The 15,741-nt window shown below is 42.5% G+C and overlaps 1 protein-coding gene and 1 long non-coding RNA gene across 2 annotated transcripts; one reads left to right on the top strand and one right to left on the bottom strand.

Moving 5' to 3' along the window:
- Positions 1 to 3,863: 3,863 nt before the first annotated feature.
- On the bottom strand, positions 3,864 to 8,318 carry LOC120739992. Its single transcript, XR_005697306.1, has 3 exons — positions 7,498 to 8,318; positions 6,714 to 6,829; positions 3,864 to 4,455 (listed from the first exon to the last, which is right to left on the bottom strand). It is a non-coding gene; the product is annotated as an uncharacterized LOC120739992 (long non-coding RNA).
- Positions 8,319 to 8,339: 21 nt separating this feature from the next.
- otx2b (orthodenticle homeobox 2b) lies at positions 8,340 to 15,017 on the top strand. Its single transcript, XM_040042038.1, has 4 exons — positions 8,340 to 8,866; positions 10,934 to 11,141; positions 11,699 to 11,850; positions 12,360 to 15,017. Exons 2-4 carry the CDS (start codon positions 11,045 to 11,047, stop codon positions 12,981 to 12,983), a joined length of 873 nt encoding a protein of 290 aa, XP_039897972.1. The 5' UTR covers positions 8,340 to 8,866; positions 10,934 to 11,044; the 3' UTR covers positions 12,984 to 15,017.
- Positions 15,018 to 15,741: the final 724 nt, after the last annotated feature.

Raw genomic sequence — 15,741 nt, 5'->3', positions numbered from 1 at the left:
TCAAACACCACTCAAGGAAATCTATGCAGTGTTTACGGTCGGGAAGCAGAACAACAAAACAAACAGCAGATATCCACTTTCAGTAAACACCACCCAACCACTTAGTATCTTCCCAGTGGCTGGAGGGGGTGGGGAATCAACTTTAGGTGGCTGCTGCGAATGTCATTGAACTACTTGTGTTTACGCAGGCTTAATATTGCCTTGACAAGGTCTCTTTAAACACACAAGGAATGCTTCGGAATATATCAGCCCACCCGAGGGTTTAATTTTATAAATGCCTGCTGCTGCTGTTAGCAATATTTGACAAGTAATGTTTTCCAGCCTGAAGAGAAGTAGTTGAATTTAAGAAACACGGGAGGCGGGGAACCTCGCAAAAGTGCACTCGTCTCTGGTGCCGCTGACCACTGTTCACAATTCTGGCCAAATCTCTGATATTAGCTCACTGAAGCCAAAAACACGATTACCCAGAGACAACATAAAGGTGAAAAGATTCAGGATTGAGCACTCTCCCAAAATGTCTCTCCCTCATCCCAATTTGGCAGCACTTGGCTTGTTGCCCACTCACATTGTGTGGACGGCCCTGCCACTGTTGCCATGGGGATGTGTGGACCTGCACAGGGCCCTGAAGGCAGAACGGCCTGGTGGTGAGGTGGGGGTTATCATCAGCAGCAGACTACACTGGGCCCCCATCCAGAGGCCTGGGTGCAGGAGAAGCTGTGAGGCAGTGGAGGCACCTCCTAAGCTCCGCAGGGCCTCTCTCCCTGGGGGATTCTGCTGTTTCAAACCCAGCAGAGGATCTGAGATGCTACTCAGTAGCGCAGGGCTCCGGCCTGTCCACTGGGGGTCTGCTGCCTGACTCCCGTAAGCCTGGTCCAGACGGGGTGGGCTACAGTGGGAAGGGGCCAGGCCAGGCGAGCTGGACTGCGGCCCAGTGCGGTGACTGCCTGTCTGCCCAGGCGCTGGGCCACGCTGCCACTCCTCCCTGGGCTCGTGCCCCTGCACTTGGATTTCAAAGGGATGTGACAGGGGGGATTGGCTTTCCCTCTCCATTGCAGGATCTCTGCCCCACCAACAGCTTCTCCGGTGCCCCCCCTCTAAAAAAAAAAAAACAGCTTTCAGTCCTCAATTTCTCCCAGCCCCCAAATGCCCCTCCAACAGCTTTTCTGTTTCAGCCCTGAACTTAGACTCCCTCTCACACTGTGCCATTCCCACCACTGCTGCCTCACATTTGGGAGGAGAAGGGGGAGGTTGAGTTGCTACACTGCACCCATCTGCCCCATGTCTTTCCATGCTGTGGACCATGATGCTGCAGCATGGCTCTCTGGGCGCCGTAAAGACTTTGGCAAGTACACTGGGCCTTCAAGCGCCCCTCCTCCTTTGTACTCCATCTCCGCCACATGTACACACTGGTGCACACCATCTGATTTCAAATTTACTTACGCAAAAACACGAATACATCCAATCACGTTCAAGTGATGAATGTCCACTAAGACAGATGGATGATTTGCATGGTAAATAATGGGAAACATCTCTAAATGTGCTGATTATAAACTGTTGAAGCTACTTTGGTTATGCCCGCTGAACCTGAAAAGATCGAAGTCAGATGCGGTGCCACAGTGTCTGTGTGGCAACCAGCTCATTCAGCAACTGGCCCATCATCAGTAATCATCCTACGAAAGCAAAATGACACTGACAGGCTGCGTTTCAATTGGCTGAGATATGCTTTTCTGTCTCTCGCTCTCATTTTAGGTTTCTCTCTTCATTGCTCTCTGCATGGCATTTCTCTGGCAGGTCAACCAGTGAAATTCCTCCCCTCTTGGTCTCAGCATTCCCGCAGCCCACCTCCCTAACTGGGCAGTGTGGAGTGGCTGGTTTAGGGTAGCATGGCAGTTCCCCAAAGCTGGTCTCGAGCTACAGCTACAACTCCAGCCCACAACACATTCCTCCAGCAGCTGACCAGTCCCCCCAGCAACCAGGAGTGAGGTAAAGAGAGGAGATGAGGCTTTGTAGTGGTGCTATGTTATTGCCTAGAGACCTAAATGAGTATTATGCTGTTAAAGAAATACAAGGAACACCTTTCTGTGCACAGCTTACCCTCATCAACATTCTCATCACTTTTTTGAACAGCTCTCAGATCATCTTAAATGATCTGTTTCTTTCTACTTCTAAACAAAAGGTTCAGCTTAGTGAAAAGCCTCCTCGCTGGTTCACTGATGCTCAACAAGGTACTGATGTTTCTCAGCACGTTAACAGGCTGCACTCTCCTCCACATCTCCATCCTTTGCGAGGATGTGAAGGGGCTGCACATCACAGGCTATCTATCCAAAGCTACTCCTGGACAGCTCAAGCAGCAGTAGGACGGGAGCCGGACGGTCCCCTCCTCCGCTCCCTCCTACTTCTCCCCCAAGCCGAGCCAGACGCTGTGTTTACTCTCCTAATTACAGGGGAGGGGCCGGCTGACAGGCGAGCCATCACAGATTCCCCACAGGCCCAGGGCTGGGAACGCTACAGACACCCGCCGCTGTCTCCCAAATGTGAAGGCAATGTCCAACTGTCACTGGGGAGCCTTCACTGGCAAAACCCAAGAGCCCAAAGAGAGATATTAAAGACATGAGAGGAATTGGCAGAGTTGGCACTGACAGGGGGTACGCTTGAGAAGTCGAAGTGGGGGACTGGGGGCATCGCCAAAGTGTCATTCAAAACAAAGTGGGGTTTGGACAGGGCACAAATACTCATTTACTTACACACACACACAAACACACACAGCTCTTGCTCTTATCAATCCAAGGCGGGAGAGTTACACACACCAGACACAAAATTCAAGTAGTAGAGCCCCCAAAATATATGTTCACACAGAAGTTCACTCCCTTTGGGCTCCTTCTGGAGCATCTGGCAAACAGCTATCGATTCTGCAAGTACACATCGCTCATTTTGGATGGTGAAGGATGATAAGCATCCACCTCGGCTCCTGCTTTGCTCCGCTTATTGTTTCTCTTCCTTTATCTGTTTGATCGTGACTTTCCAGATTAATCTCCTGAAAGGGGGGAAAGGTTCTCTATCGACATTTTATACGAGAGGGCAAAAGCAGTGAGAAAGAGCTAAATTTGGAGGCATCAGAAGTAGCCTGGAGCTGATACGTAACTTACAATTCCAAAGATGTTTTTTTAGTAGGAGACCTGTCAGTATTTGACTTATCATTAAGGACCTTTATAGAATTTAAAAAGGAATATTTTTCTATGTCATAAAACATGCTTGGAGAGATTTCTGCATATTACACAACTGGCTTGCTACAAATATAAAATGCTGTAGTTGCACAGTTTTCTACTCAACTGCAATAAAATGTGCAGCCCAGTGTGCTAATGTATGACTGTGGCTTCTATAAAATATACAGCAAGTTTAATAAACTGTACCTACAGTGTGTGTGTGTGTGTGTGTGTGTGTGTGTGTGTGTGTGTGTGTGTGTGTGTGTGTGTGTGTGTGTGTGTGTGTGTGTGTGTACACTAACCCTCCTCCCAGGGAGGTATAATCCACTAGAGGTTGAAATGCTCCAGTGCTGTTGGGGGTCTGAGAGAATCGCTCTGGAAGCATGGTGGCTCACCCTATCACATATTCAGGTCAAATAAACAAACAAAAAAAATTGTTAAGAGAAAGGTTAAAACTGAAGAATTGTCTCTTCGCCGGCTCTGAGATCGCCTCCCCCATTCCCCGCGGGCAACACACACACCTCACCCCCAAGAGGCAAGACAAGAAAACCATTTGATAAATCATGAATAGTCACAGTTGTGCAAGTGCTGTGACCATTTCTAAAATTTATTATGGGGATTACACACAAAATCACACAATGTAACATTTCCAAATGTGTTATGAATGCTTCCCAGAATCCAATTCAAATCCTAGGTTACCAAATAAGCCTGAACAAATCCCCCACATTGAGTTCTTCCACCTTTGAAGACTTGAGAGGTCCGGTCTGCAGGGCAGGTTTTACCACGCCACGCAGACACCTCAGCAGCACACAGAGAAGAGGGCTAGGTGAAAGGAGAGGGTGGGGAAAGGAGAGCATAGCGGTGCTCTTACAGTGATGGCAACATAAATGTCTTTATTTGCATATTAACCTTGAATTAATTGCAAGTCACAAAATAAACAGAGGCGTGTCGATAAATAAAATCGGTTTAATTTTTCTGCAATGATACAAAAATAAAACATCAACTGAGCATCGTGTCAACTTCTAAAAAGAGCACAGATGCTATAAAAAGCAATGAGTGATGTGTCTTTGTGGCGAGACTGATAGTGTGAAGACGAGAGTTCATTCAGTCAGCGTTAACCTTGAGGCAGCAGAGTCCTCTCCCTCCTTGTTTGTCCTTGTCGGCTTTCCACCAGACTCGACTTTGTCTCCTCAGAGATGATCTGAAGGCGAGTGTGTGTTTAATTGCATCTGTTTTGTTTGTTGGCAAACTCCTGCGTGAAACACAACACAAACATTTATGGCAGCAATTAAAAGACATGTCATATTAATGGAAAGAACGAACTTGGCAAACACACACAGACACACACACACACACACAGAGCCGTGCCATTATGGCGGCACAGCATTTGAATTTATGGAGAAATGTGTGGGAAAGAAAGCCCAAAATTTCCCAAGTTTAGCACCAGCTTGAAAACTGGAGCACAGACTTATCCGACAGCGTGCCCGTCTCTGAAATTATTTAAACAGAACTTTCAGCCTAAATTAAACTTATAAAACTGCACATGCTTAAGGAGATCAACGTGCCTTGTGTGCCTCCATGTTAGCAAACTCTTCCCAAACAGACACTGAATGGGGTTCTGCCCCTTTAATCCCCGGGGAGGGGACTGGATGTGTTTTGATGACCTCTGGGGTCACTTACATGTTACATTACACAAAGGTTTAGCTCTTTTGTGATAAGGGAAGAGTGCGGGGAAAGCCCTCTGTTTAGGCATCTTGCTCACTATGCAGTTGTTGCAGCAGCAGCAGTGGTTGCATGTATCCATCAAACCTGCCAGGCTAATTAAAATACAGCTTGTGATTATCCTTCTCCAGCTCATCTTTCTCTCTTTCTTCCTCTCTCTCTGTCACCCACACACTCACAACCAAAAAAAAGAAAGAAAGGGAAAAAAAGAAAAACACACACACACACCAAATATCTAGCTACAGTAATTACTGCCTGCATCATTGATAAACAATAGAGTTTAACCTCAATCATTACATTAACTTAACTCTTAGCTGCGATAAAAACAATTTGAAATAAAGTAGTTTAAAACTTCATTACTACATTTACATAACAATCCTATTTTTATTTAGTTCTTTTGGCAGTTGAATGATATCTGGATGGATGGTAATAGTTTTAATTCTATAAAGTAATATTTCTGTTGGTTTATACATAATAACTTTGTGTATTTAATAAAGAGGGGAGAAAAAAACTAGAGCATGTTAGCAGAAGTAATATTGAACGATAAAGGCTGACTGAAGTGTAATCAACCTTTCCTGGGGGTAAATTTGAAATCCTATGTGCAGAAGGAAAGGCTCTTCTTGACATTACAGATTATCATTTCTATATGAATGCTTTGCATGATTTTGTTCCCATTTTAAGTCTCTTTTTAAGATGAGAATGAAATCCACCAACACATTCCTCGTATTCAGCCATGCGAATATGAAACTATAGGTGGGAAAAGAGAAGCAAAAGAGATGCGAGAAAAGCTGTTTTGATGGCAAATATGTTATTTGAAATTAAGGAAATTTACAAGCACCTTTTTTCCTCTTTTTTTTTTTTTGTTTTTTTTAAGTGCGTTCATGTATTCTATAATGTGTTGATTATTTCTTTTCCACGCCTGGATAAAGCACAGAGCAGTGAAATAGGGGTCTGTATTGCCTGTAATTATCCAATCTTAAAAATGCGATTTTTTTCCCTCCTATCAAACAAGGGTCAAACATACAGGGCCTGCGCAGTGCGTTTGAAAAGATGCATGGCTACGCATTAACTGTAGAAATCACAGATTGGAGCGGGCCTGGTGAAATCCTCACCCTCAGGTTGAGTGTAGCAGAGGCGGAGATAAAAGCAGTCGTCGTCAATTAGCCGGGAGTCAGTGGGAGCGCTGCTCGCCAGAGGCGTTTAACTCCTTCTCCTTTTAAACGTCCTTTTAAGATACAAAGTCCCCGAGGAGGGCCAAGCTTTACAGTTTAATAAATTATTTAGCAATTTAAACGGTGAGATCCAGCAGATAACAGCACAAGACGTCATCATTTTTCACGCAGTTTGAGACCCTCTGCATGCAGCTGCCAAACATAAGGAAACATTAATAAAAAAAAAATTTTAAATTAAGGTTTTACTGTCAAACTGTTTTTGGTTGTTTTGTTTTTTGTTATTTTTTATTTAGGCGTGCACATTGTAACAGTCACAAGCACACCCTCGTGTGAAATAATGTGAAACCTCAAGAAAGTGCAGGACTTCATTCATACTTTGTGCGCTATGATGATTTTTGCTATGTTTTAGTAATAAAGCAAACAGCAACACAATTAAAAAAAAAATACTTATCAAACAGTTAATTATTCCACCCGTTTAAATTTGCCTCTACGTGATAAGTTAAGTGATTAATAGACTCCTTTTCGAATAGATGAGGCAGTTCCTCTTAATCTTTCAAGAATAAAAATGAAAAACAAGCACGAGTTGCAAAAGAAAGAAAGAAAGAAAGAAGGTTACCTGATTGTGTCGCAGCTCCTCTTTCTCAAACATCTCCCAACTTTTCTCCCCTCGGCTGTGCTGTTAAAAGAAATCCAGCTTCGTGATCCACACCGCCGCTTCCCCACGATCGAAATCTGTCAACAGAGATGTCACTGAGTTTTGCAAAGTTGATAAGGTGTGCTGTGCGTCAGACTGTGTGAGCTCCAGAGGCTGAGAGAGAACCGGTACTCTCGGCAGCTGTCACTGCACCTTTGACTCCGGCCTTGCACACGAGCCACGGAGAGAGGCAAGCGACGAGTCATAAAAGCCCACGGTCTGTCTGTGTTTATAAATCTAAATCAATATTCAAATCTGTTTGAAGTGGAGCGGGTGTGTCCGTGCAAGCGCACAGTGTGTGTGTGTCAGTGTGTGTGTGTGTGTGTGTGTGTGTGTGTGTGTGTGTGTGTGTGTGTGTGTGTGTGTGTGTGTGTGTAGGTGTTACACAAAGCCTCTTAAGATGATACATTTACCAAGCCGTGACAAAAACCCTCGGCATATTATTTTGAGATGGGCACGCAGGTTCAAAATTCAAGTGACGTAGAGGAGGCTTATGTGTCCCTTGCAGCTTGTTGGTCCTCCAGTAAATATGAAATAACATCAACCCTGCACTAAGTAGCTGTTACTAGGTAAAGACAAAGGGAATAAATAAATAAATAGTTAATATTATTATTGTTATTAGTATTATTGTTCTTAATATTATTATTATTATTAAATCTACTAAAATGCACTTTCGGCACATGAAACAGAATTAAAAGAGGCCTACCTTCATATTCAGAAGTCTGTTTCTCTTCGAGCACATCTTCCTCCTGCAGGAACCGTTTCAAGTGCAGTCAGTGAAAAGTCGTTCTGCACGTCGCCAAACGGAGAAGCTTTTTTTGTGTGTGTAATTGCATGGCTGGCTGTACCCCGCAGGTGCGGTGGCTGCGAGTCCCCGAGTGCTCAGGTGTCTCCCCGGTGGGAACCCACCTGGAAATATTGTTTGTACATTTTGGTGCAGGGCCTGCAGCGGGCTGACGGTAGCAGACTGGCTGCTCAGTGGATGGGAGGACAGTTTTAAGGAAATAAGTCGCTCTAAATCCCCCTTTTTTACGACGTGCTGGAATGTGAGAGGACGGTGCAGCCTCGAAGCTCCGCTTTGGTCCCCCGTTTTTTTTTGTTGTTGTTTTTTTTTTTTTTAGGGTTTATTTGTTGTTGTTTTGGGGGTTTTCCTACATATTTAATTCTACTTATATTTCCCGGTCTTCTTCTGCAGATTAATCTGGTGCCTCAACAGAGATGATAAAACATTTTATAATCGACTTTTAATATTGATCGGTTGTCTGGAAGCTTTCGTGATATTATTCTATAATAAAACATCGGTGGTTGTATTTAAACTCGTAAAGTAAAGACGAGAGTGTGAAATTATTAACGCTTAAAAAGAGTTTCCCACTAAAATACTCGACATACATTAAACGCTCTGAGAAGTCTTTATTTTTCGGATATGTTTCGCCTCTCGCCCCCCTTTTTTATTTATAAATTATCTCTTACTTTAATGCTTCCTTTGATGTCATGAAAAAATATAATAAAATGAGAAATAAACTGACTTTTCTTTGCTTTAAACTCCTTCCACCTCTCATCATCCAACGGCGTACCGTTTATTTATTATCAGTGTGCCCTCTCTGCGGTGGGATGGGGATGTTGTCAGTCGCCCTCTCGCTGCCATTGGCTGAAGACTGTGCGTCAAAAAAAAAAAGTAGCTGGAGACATTTGTTTCCCAGAAAGGAAAAAAAACCCTCCCCACCAGTGTGAGAGACGGAGACAGAGACAGACCTCAGCTCAGTCCTGCGGCTCCCATTGGCTGGCACTTTGTACAAAATCTAACTCAAACCACTTCACTCACAACACACCAACAAATCCTAAAGGCGTACATGCAGCCTCCCTCCTTCACTCCGCCGCTGTCGCAACGCTTCAGAACCTCATGTAGGCGCTCAACGCTTAACTTTTATCTCCAGTGAAGACGGCTGCTCCTGCTCTGCTCGGGTTTGTGATATTCTCCTTTTATGCGACAGGACGTCGTCGATTTCTACTGACTTTTATTATTTCTCCCGGAGGACACCAAGTAGACAAAGAATTTTCCAGTCATCCCTGCCAAGGTAAGTTCAGCTTTATTATTATTATTATTATTATTATTATTATTATTATTATTATTATTATTGTTACACTACCGAAATTTAGTTAAAGCCTGCAATTCCTCACCTGATCACTTCCTCGCCTAATCGTTTTCTTTAGAAGAGGAAGCAAAACGTTTCAACTGGTGCTAAAATAAAAACCCACGAAGACTCTAAAAGAGATCCCAGCGAGGAGGTTTCAGGTTATTTGTTGGCATTAAATATGCCGTCTTAAACCCAGGCTGTCACTGATTTTATGTGTGCACAAATACGGGTGCAATGGGTGCACACAACAAACTGATTTATTATATTAAAGAAAAGAAAAGAAAAAACGGAAATATTGTAAATCACATCAGTAAATCAGTAACTGATAAAATTACATTGTGATAGCTTCTGATACTGAAAACAAGACCAGACTCAGCGCTGGGCTGAAGTTCTCTTGATGTAATAATGGGCTTTTAAATAATTAATTGATTCCTGGAGGTCATATTTTACCAATTTCACACTCACTCACTGATCCAGGACTGCTACAAGGGCGTCTATCCATGTTTACTGAGTTAAGTTTCAGACAAAAATTTCCCACACATACACACACACTGCACTCGTGTATTCTGCGTAAATTAATACAGGATAAGGGCAGCAAAAATGGGAAACTGTGGAGGCGTCCAGGCTGAAAAGTTCACCGGAAAAAAAGAAGAAGAAAAGAAGGAACATTCGGGCCTGCTACTGAAAATTATTCCTGGGCCTCCTCTGTCTTCTAGCTCTCCTTTGCCTCGGAAAATAAATAATTCATAAGACAATAAACCAACACTTCATTTGGATGGATCCTGTTTGGGGAGGGGGGGTCACAATTAGGAGTTTAGCTCAATCAAGCAAATATCTACGAGAGTTTAATTTCTTTACTTTTGCTGATACTTTATGCTTTTTTTCTACTTTATATCAGCAAATTTGCGATGAAATCATAATTAACGCACGAGGATTTGCAGAAAAGAAATATAAAGAAAGAGAGCCGGGTTTGATTTGCAGGAAGCTCTGTGGACTGTACTCACACCAAACTGCAGCTCGGTTAGCTGCCACCTGGATCGCCTCGTTAAATTACGAAGAAAAAAAACCATTTCTGATAATTAATTATTGGACAGAGTAATTATTATCGAGCGTGTGTGCGCGCAATTGGTTGACGGGTGTGTTTTAAGTGTGACAGATTGGGATGAGGGGGTTAAAACCGTTGGATATTGAAAAGAAAAAAAATGCAACTAATCAAGAGGCTCAGTGGGGATAACGCGTGAGGTTCACTGAAGTTGAAGTGACAGCAGTTAAAATTTACCAAGGAGCAAATTTGTTTATTTAAAAGAACTGCAAAAAAAATGTGTATCGAGAAAGCATGTGTCCATTTTTCTTTCACTGGTTTTAAAATGATCTCCTTCTTACATAAAAATAACACAATTTATTCACTAAATGAACCTGAAAATTCAGTAATTTTTACTTTAAATCGCATCAATATGGGCGCATATTAATCTTCATCATAAAAATGTAACGTTGACTGTGTGCTTTGTCAGACTAAACGGACTCAGACGTTTTAGTAACAATCAGTTCAACTTCAGCTGTTTTTCTTCTCATCCAATCGATTATTACATACATACAATCTAATGTTAACATATAAATAAATAATATTCAAAAATAAAAATAAAGTTAGTTCCTAATAAAATAGATAATTTGCCAGCAACTTTTATTTATTTTTAGCTTTTATTTTGAAGAGATTTATCTTCAATTCATGGTGTTTAATTTCACTGTATAAAGGAGATAGTGGCTTTAACCTGTTGCAATCACAGTGCTCCTTTCTTTTTATTCGTTTTTTTTTTTTTAATCTTAATCGTGGGAGGGCGTGTGGGGGTTGCAAAGATGAGGACAGCTGGAGAAGTGGCTCGTGCTTTTTGAGGAGAGCCATGCGCTCTGGAAAGGACTTATTTCGCCACAGCGTCACGTAAATAGAGCCAATATCACTTCACGAGAATATCCGTCTTCCTCTTCTTTTCTTCTTCTTCTTTTAAACAGGTGCCAGGTGTAATACGGACCACACGGCGAACAGAGGACACCGAATACTCCTCGGGAGCTCCATCAATTTTCAAAATTTTCTCCAACTTCAGCACTCAGACAAACATTAGCATGATGTCGTATCTAAAGCAACCACCTTACACAGTTAATGGCCTCAGCTTAACTACTTCCGGCATGGATCTTTTACATCCATCAGTGGGCTATCCAGGTATGTTTAACCTCTTTGAAAATTAAATAAGATGTGATCACACAGCCTGAAAATGACTTAGGGCTCCTTGCTATTATGTTACAGCAATTAACCAGCCCTTCATATACCTTTTTAATTCACGAATTATTATTGCGTGTATTATTATTGTTATTCTTTCTTTTTAAAAAAAAAAAGGAAAACAAATATGAAAAATAAATACATTTATTAGACTGACCAGACCAATACAAACAAAAGGTGATGGAAAGTAGTCTACAGAAAACTTCTAGCGCACACAGCTTGGAGTGAGGACTAATCCTCAAGTCTCTCCGTGTGTGATTTTATTTTTAGATGTGGCTCCAGAGGAAATTACTGGCAAATTACTTTGATGTTTGCATTAAATTTTTTGGCACGTTAGACTCAAAGATGTCAAGTGCTACAATTTGCCACCGGGTTTTTTTTTTTACTCTCACAGGACTCCTGCGTAATTAGTTTCAAATTTGCCTTTGATGACTTTTTTAAAATTGTACATGTATACATAAATAACCTATGCGATTTTTTTGTTTCTCTTGCACTTACAGCCACTCCACGGAAGCAGAGGCGAGAACGGACTACTTTTACGCGCGCACAGCTCGACGTTTTGGAGGCGTTATTTGCTAAAACTCGGTATCCTGATATATTCATGCGCGAAGAGGTAGCGCTGAAAATCAATCTACCTGAATCCCGGGTACAGGTGAGTCAACTGAAGCCAAGGCATATTTAAAATATTGTTATATATTGTAGAATGAAAAAAGTGGCTTTGTTATTTTTTATTTTAATTTGAGAAGCATCAAACGAAACATTTCACTCTGGAACCTGTAAAGTATTTTAGTATTTTAAATAAATAGTATTTTACCTGTACTTGTATTTGATTTAATCTGGGGAAAAATATATTTCTAACTCATTTGAAAGGAAACACAAGCATAAAAAAAAGATTTTTTTTTATTTAATTTTATTTATTTTTTGCTTTATATGTACTCTAAAACGCCCCCCACCTCACCCCGAACAGCAATATATTTACCGTGTTTTATCATCTTTCAGTTATTAGGACTGTTCCAATTACGTTTAAATAATTTTACTGGGGCAAAAAAGCCTTTTTATACATATATATAGCCCCTTTTCCTATTTTAAACGGTTAGTATAGCTTGGTTAGTATTTATGGGGACATTGTAATGAATGTGTTCAATTATGTTCCTGCTTTAGGTCTGGTTTAAAAACCGGCGGGCAAAGTGTCGCCAGCAGCAGCAGCAGCAGCAGAATGGGGGGCAGAACAAAGTGCGACCTGCCAAAAAGAAAAGTTCCCCAACCAGAGAAGTGAGCTCGGAAAGCGGGGCCAGCGGCCAGTTCACACCCCCCACCAGCACCACCACGGTCCCCGCCATCTCTACCAGCACCGCGCCAGTGTCCATATGGAGTCCGGCGTCCATTTCTCCCCTCTCAGATCCCTTATCTACCTCCTCCTCTTGCATGCAGAGGTCTTATCCCATGACCTACACACAGGCCTCGGGCTACAGCCAGGGCTACGCCGGGTCGACGTCCTACTTCGGGGGTATGGACTGCGGCTCTTACCTCACTCCCATGCACCACCAGTTGTCAGGCCCGGGGTCAACTCTCAGTCCGATGAGCACAAACGCAGTCACAAGCCATCTGAACCAGTCCCCGGCGTCCCTCTCCACCCAGGGATACGGGACGTCCGGCCTGGGCTTCAACTCCACAGCAGACTGCTTGGATTATAAGGACCAAGCGGCATCGTGGAAGCTGAACTTCAATGCCGATTGCTTGGATTATAAGGATCAAACGTCCTCGTGGAAATTCCAGGTCCTGTGAACCGAGCAATCAGCTATCAAAAAGTGCACAAACAGTGACGATCACACGAGACACAGCGCTGCCATCCCTCAACAGAACACTTCAGACTGGGTAAAAACGTGAGCCTGGTACACCGAGGCAGGGCTCTCAGGGGGGCCTCTAGTTTTTGGCATGATGGTCTTTGGTCCTCCTAGAGGAGAAGTTAATGTATTTTAGCACTGGCAAAGAGATTTCCCCTCTCCCGTTTATTCACCGGTTGTAGCCCTTCTTTATCTGTCAGTGCGTACCTATGTGCGTAAAAAACAGACAAACAAACAAAAAAACACCACCTGTTGAGGACGTCACAGAGTGGACTCAGAAAGAAAAGCACACCACAGCCACGGAAGTAAAAGAACAAAACTCAAGTTAATAGTCCTGCTGAAGTGCTCGGGATGGACAGACCTTCTTAAAGCTTCTTAAACAACTTTGCCGCCCTGCCGGCAGAGTGTGTGACACGAGGATGGCGTGTGGACATGGATGCACTACTTTATTTAAGAAAAAAAAGTGTTTATAAGGAATCAATATGTAGTTTCTAAGAGACAATCAGTGTGCGTCTTATATAAATGGTACATATGTGGTTTCTTTTTTTTTTTTTTTATCTGTGCTAGCCTTCGAAACTGTGATCTGTTGTATTGTATGCAATTTGTGAGCCCCTTCCCCCCTCGCATTGGACTCTCTGCTGTGATTTTATTAGATTTCTAACTTTTTCGTTTTCTTTCGTTTTTGTTTCTTTTGGGGTTTTTTCACCAACGAAAGATGCTAATGGTTATTTTTACTGCATCACAAAGAGAGACGAGACTTTCCAAGCACATGGTGGATGGTAGTAATAATCAAGGGTTAGCCATACTGGAAAAGACTCTCGGCTGCTGAGAGCTCTACACTTGCTTCCCCTCCATTGATCTCAACACACGGTGATTGTGGATCCTTTACTGGCTCCAAAGATGGTGTGACCTCACCGCTGAAAAGACATGAATAAAGGTCCTGTGAGCTTACTCTTTCATCAATAGACGATCTGTGTGTGCGTGTGCGTGTTGGAAATTAAAGTGGAACCCTGGCAATGTGCGCAAAAATCATGGTTGTTTAAGGGGGGTTCTTCGTTTTCTACGACTTTAAGACCTAAAAATGGAACAGAACCTTTGTGGGTACTATTTTTTTTTTTTTTCAATCGAGGCTGCGGTGGTATATGTGCGTGATGAGGCAAAGAGGGAAAACCAGAACTTTCGCATTAATTAAGCCAATAATGGCCGTCTGAGTAATAATTAGCCTACACTTGTGCGTGCCGACCAAACTCTGTTTTCTCACGCGTAATTAGTTTTTCTATCACGTCTTAAAAACAGCCCAACGCATTAACGCCCATGTGTTGTCTTTCGATGAGTTTCAGAGCCATCCAGTGTTCATAGTGGTAATGCGCCACATAAACTTAATCCTCTCCTTTCCCTTTATTTAATCGCAAAAGAAAAAAAAGAAGAAGAACGAATTAATGCCGCATTGTTTCCGGTAGTGCAATTCAGACAGTGAAAGAGAGTGTGCGGTTTGAGAAAGCAGTGTTTAATCCCGGACTCCAAGAGATGTTAATCCCAATATTTTACCGGCGGGGGTTTCTCTGGGGCGCAGGGCAGCCGTGGTCCTATTCAAAGCCCGCGCGGCATGGCTTTCCACGCCTGATCCCTGGATGAGCTCTTTAATATAAAGGCTAATATTTAGTGTTTCACAAGTGCGCTGATATGACATCAATATATCAAGAAACAACGCTAATTTGCTCTCACTGCCCTGAAAATAGACCAGTGAGAGATACACATAAGCGAAAAATAAATGAAAACATACAACACTTGATTTTGGTTTGCTCTGTTGTGGGGTTTACAGTTTAAGAAGTGCTTATAGCAGTGCAGTTGTACAAAAGTAAGAAATTGGCTCAAAAAGAGGGCAAGAAAAACTCCGCACAATATTCCTGTAACTTTATTCCCACATGCGCGGTGTGTTTAATTAAGTGCAGAGGAGAGGTTATGTCTAAAGGGGGAAAAGAAATCAATACATTTTAGGACTCAAGAGGAGAAAGCTGCTTTTAAAAGAGGGTTTGTTGTTATTTACTTTTTACTGCTCCAACTTTCAAGTCCGACGTTACTCTTTAAGACGACAGACAATAAAGTCAAAGCGGGTATGGGATCTGTAATGACTCGACATGGTTGTGCAGCGGGCTAATTGTTAGAAGTCCAACATTCAATTAGCATCCTTGACATTGCCAATAATCTCTCTTTCATTGGAGTCTCCGCTAAAGGATCACACTAATTAAAAGCGTTGCTTGAAATAATCGAAGCGTTAAAGAGAAGAGCGACTTTGATTCCACTCCTGCGTGGTCAGAAAATAGGTGTGTGTGCGTGTGTGTTTGTTTTATGAGGTTGAACTGCAGTTTAGAAAGACTTAATTATATAACAGGCCGTATAACTTATTCAAGGTTGAAGCACAAACAGCAGATTATTTATGGGTTCTCACTGCTGGATGCTCCTTTTAATTTAGCCTATTACACACGCAGATTGCAGCGTTATTCAACAGTAAATTACAGCCTAAGTTCGCGCAGTGCACCGCCAGGTTTAGCAACATACGTGTATTTCGTTATGGTCATAAACAATGAAGCAATTGAACTCGGAAACAATAGCTTTGGTTAGTGGGTGACTGAATATTCATGAGATGCGTCAACAACTCCTTCATAGAGTCTGCTGAGGATGGAGGGAGGGGGTTCAGA

Source organism: Simochromis diagramma, unplaced genomic scaffold (genome assembly GCF_900408965.1).
Source record: "Simochromis diagramma unplaced genomic scaffold, fSimDia1.1 OVJJ01000304.1, whole genome shotgun sequence".
Taxonomy (NCBI): domain Eukaryota; kingdom Metazoa; phylum Chordata; class Actinopteri; order Cichliformes; family Cichlidae; genus Simochromis; species Simochromis diagramma.
This window is presented reverse-complemented; position numbering and strand designations above follow the sequence as displayed.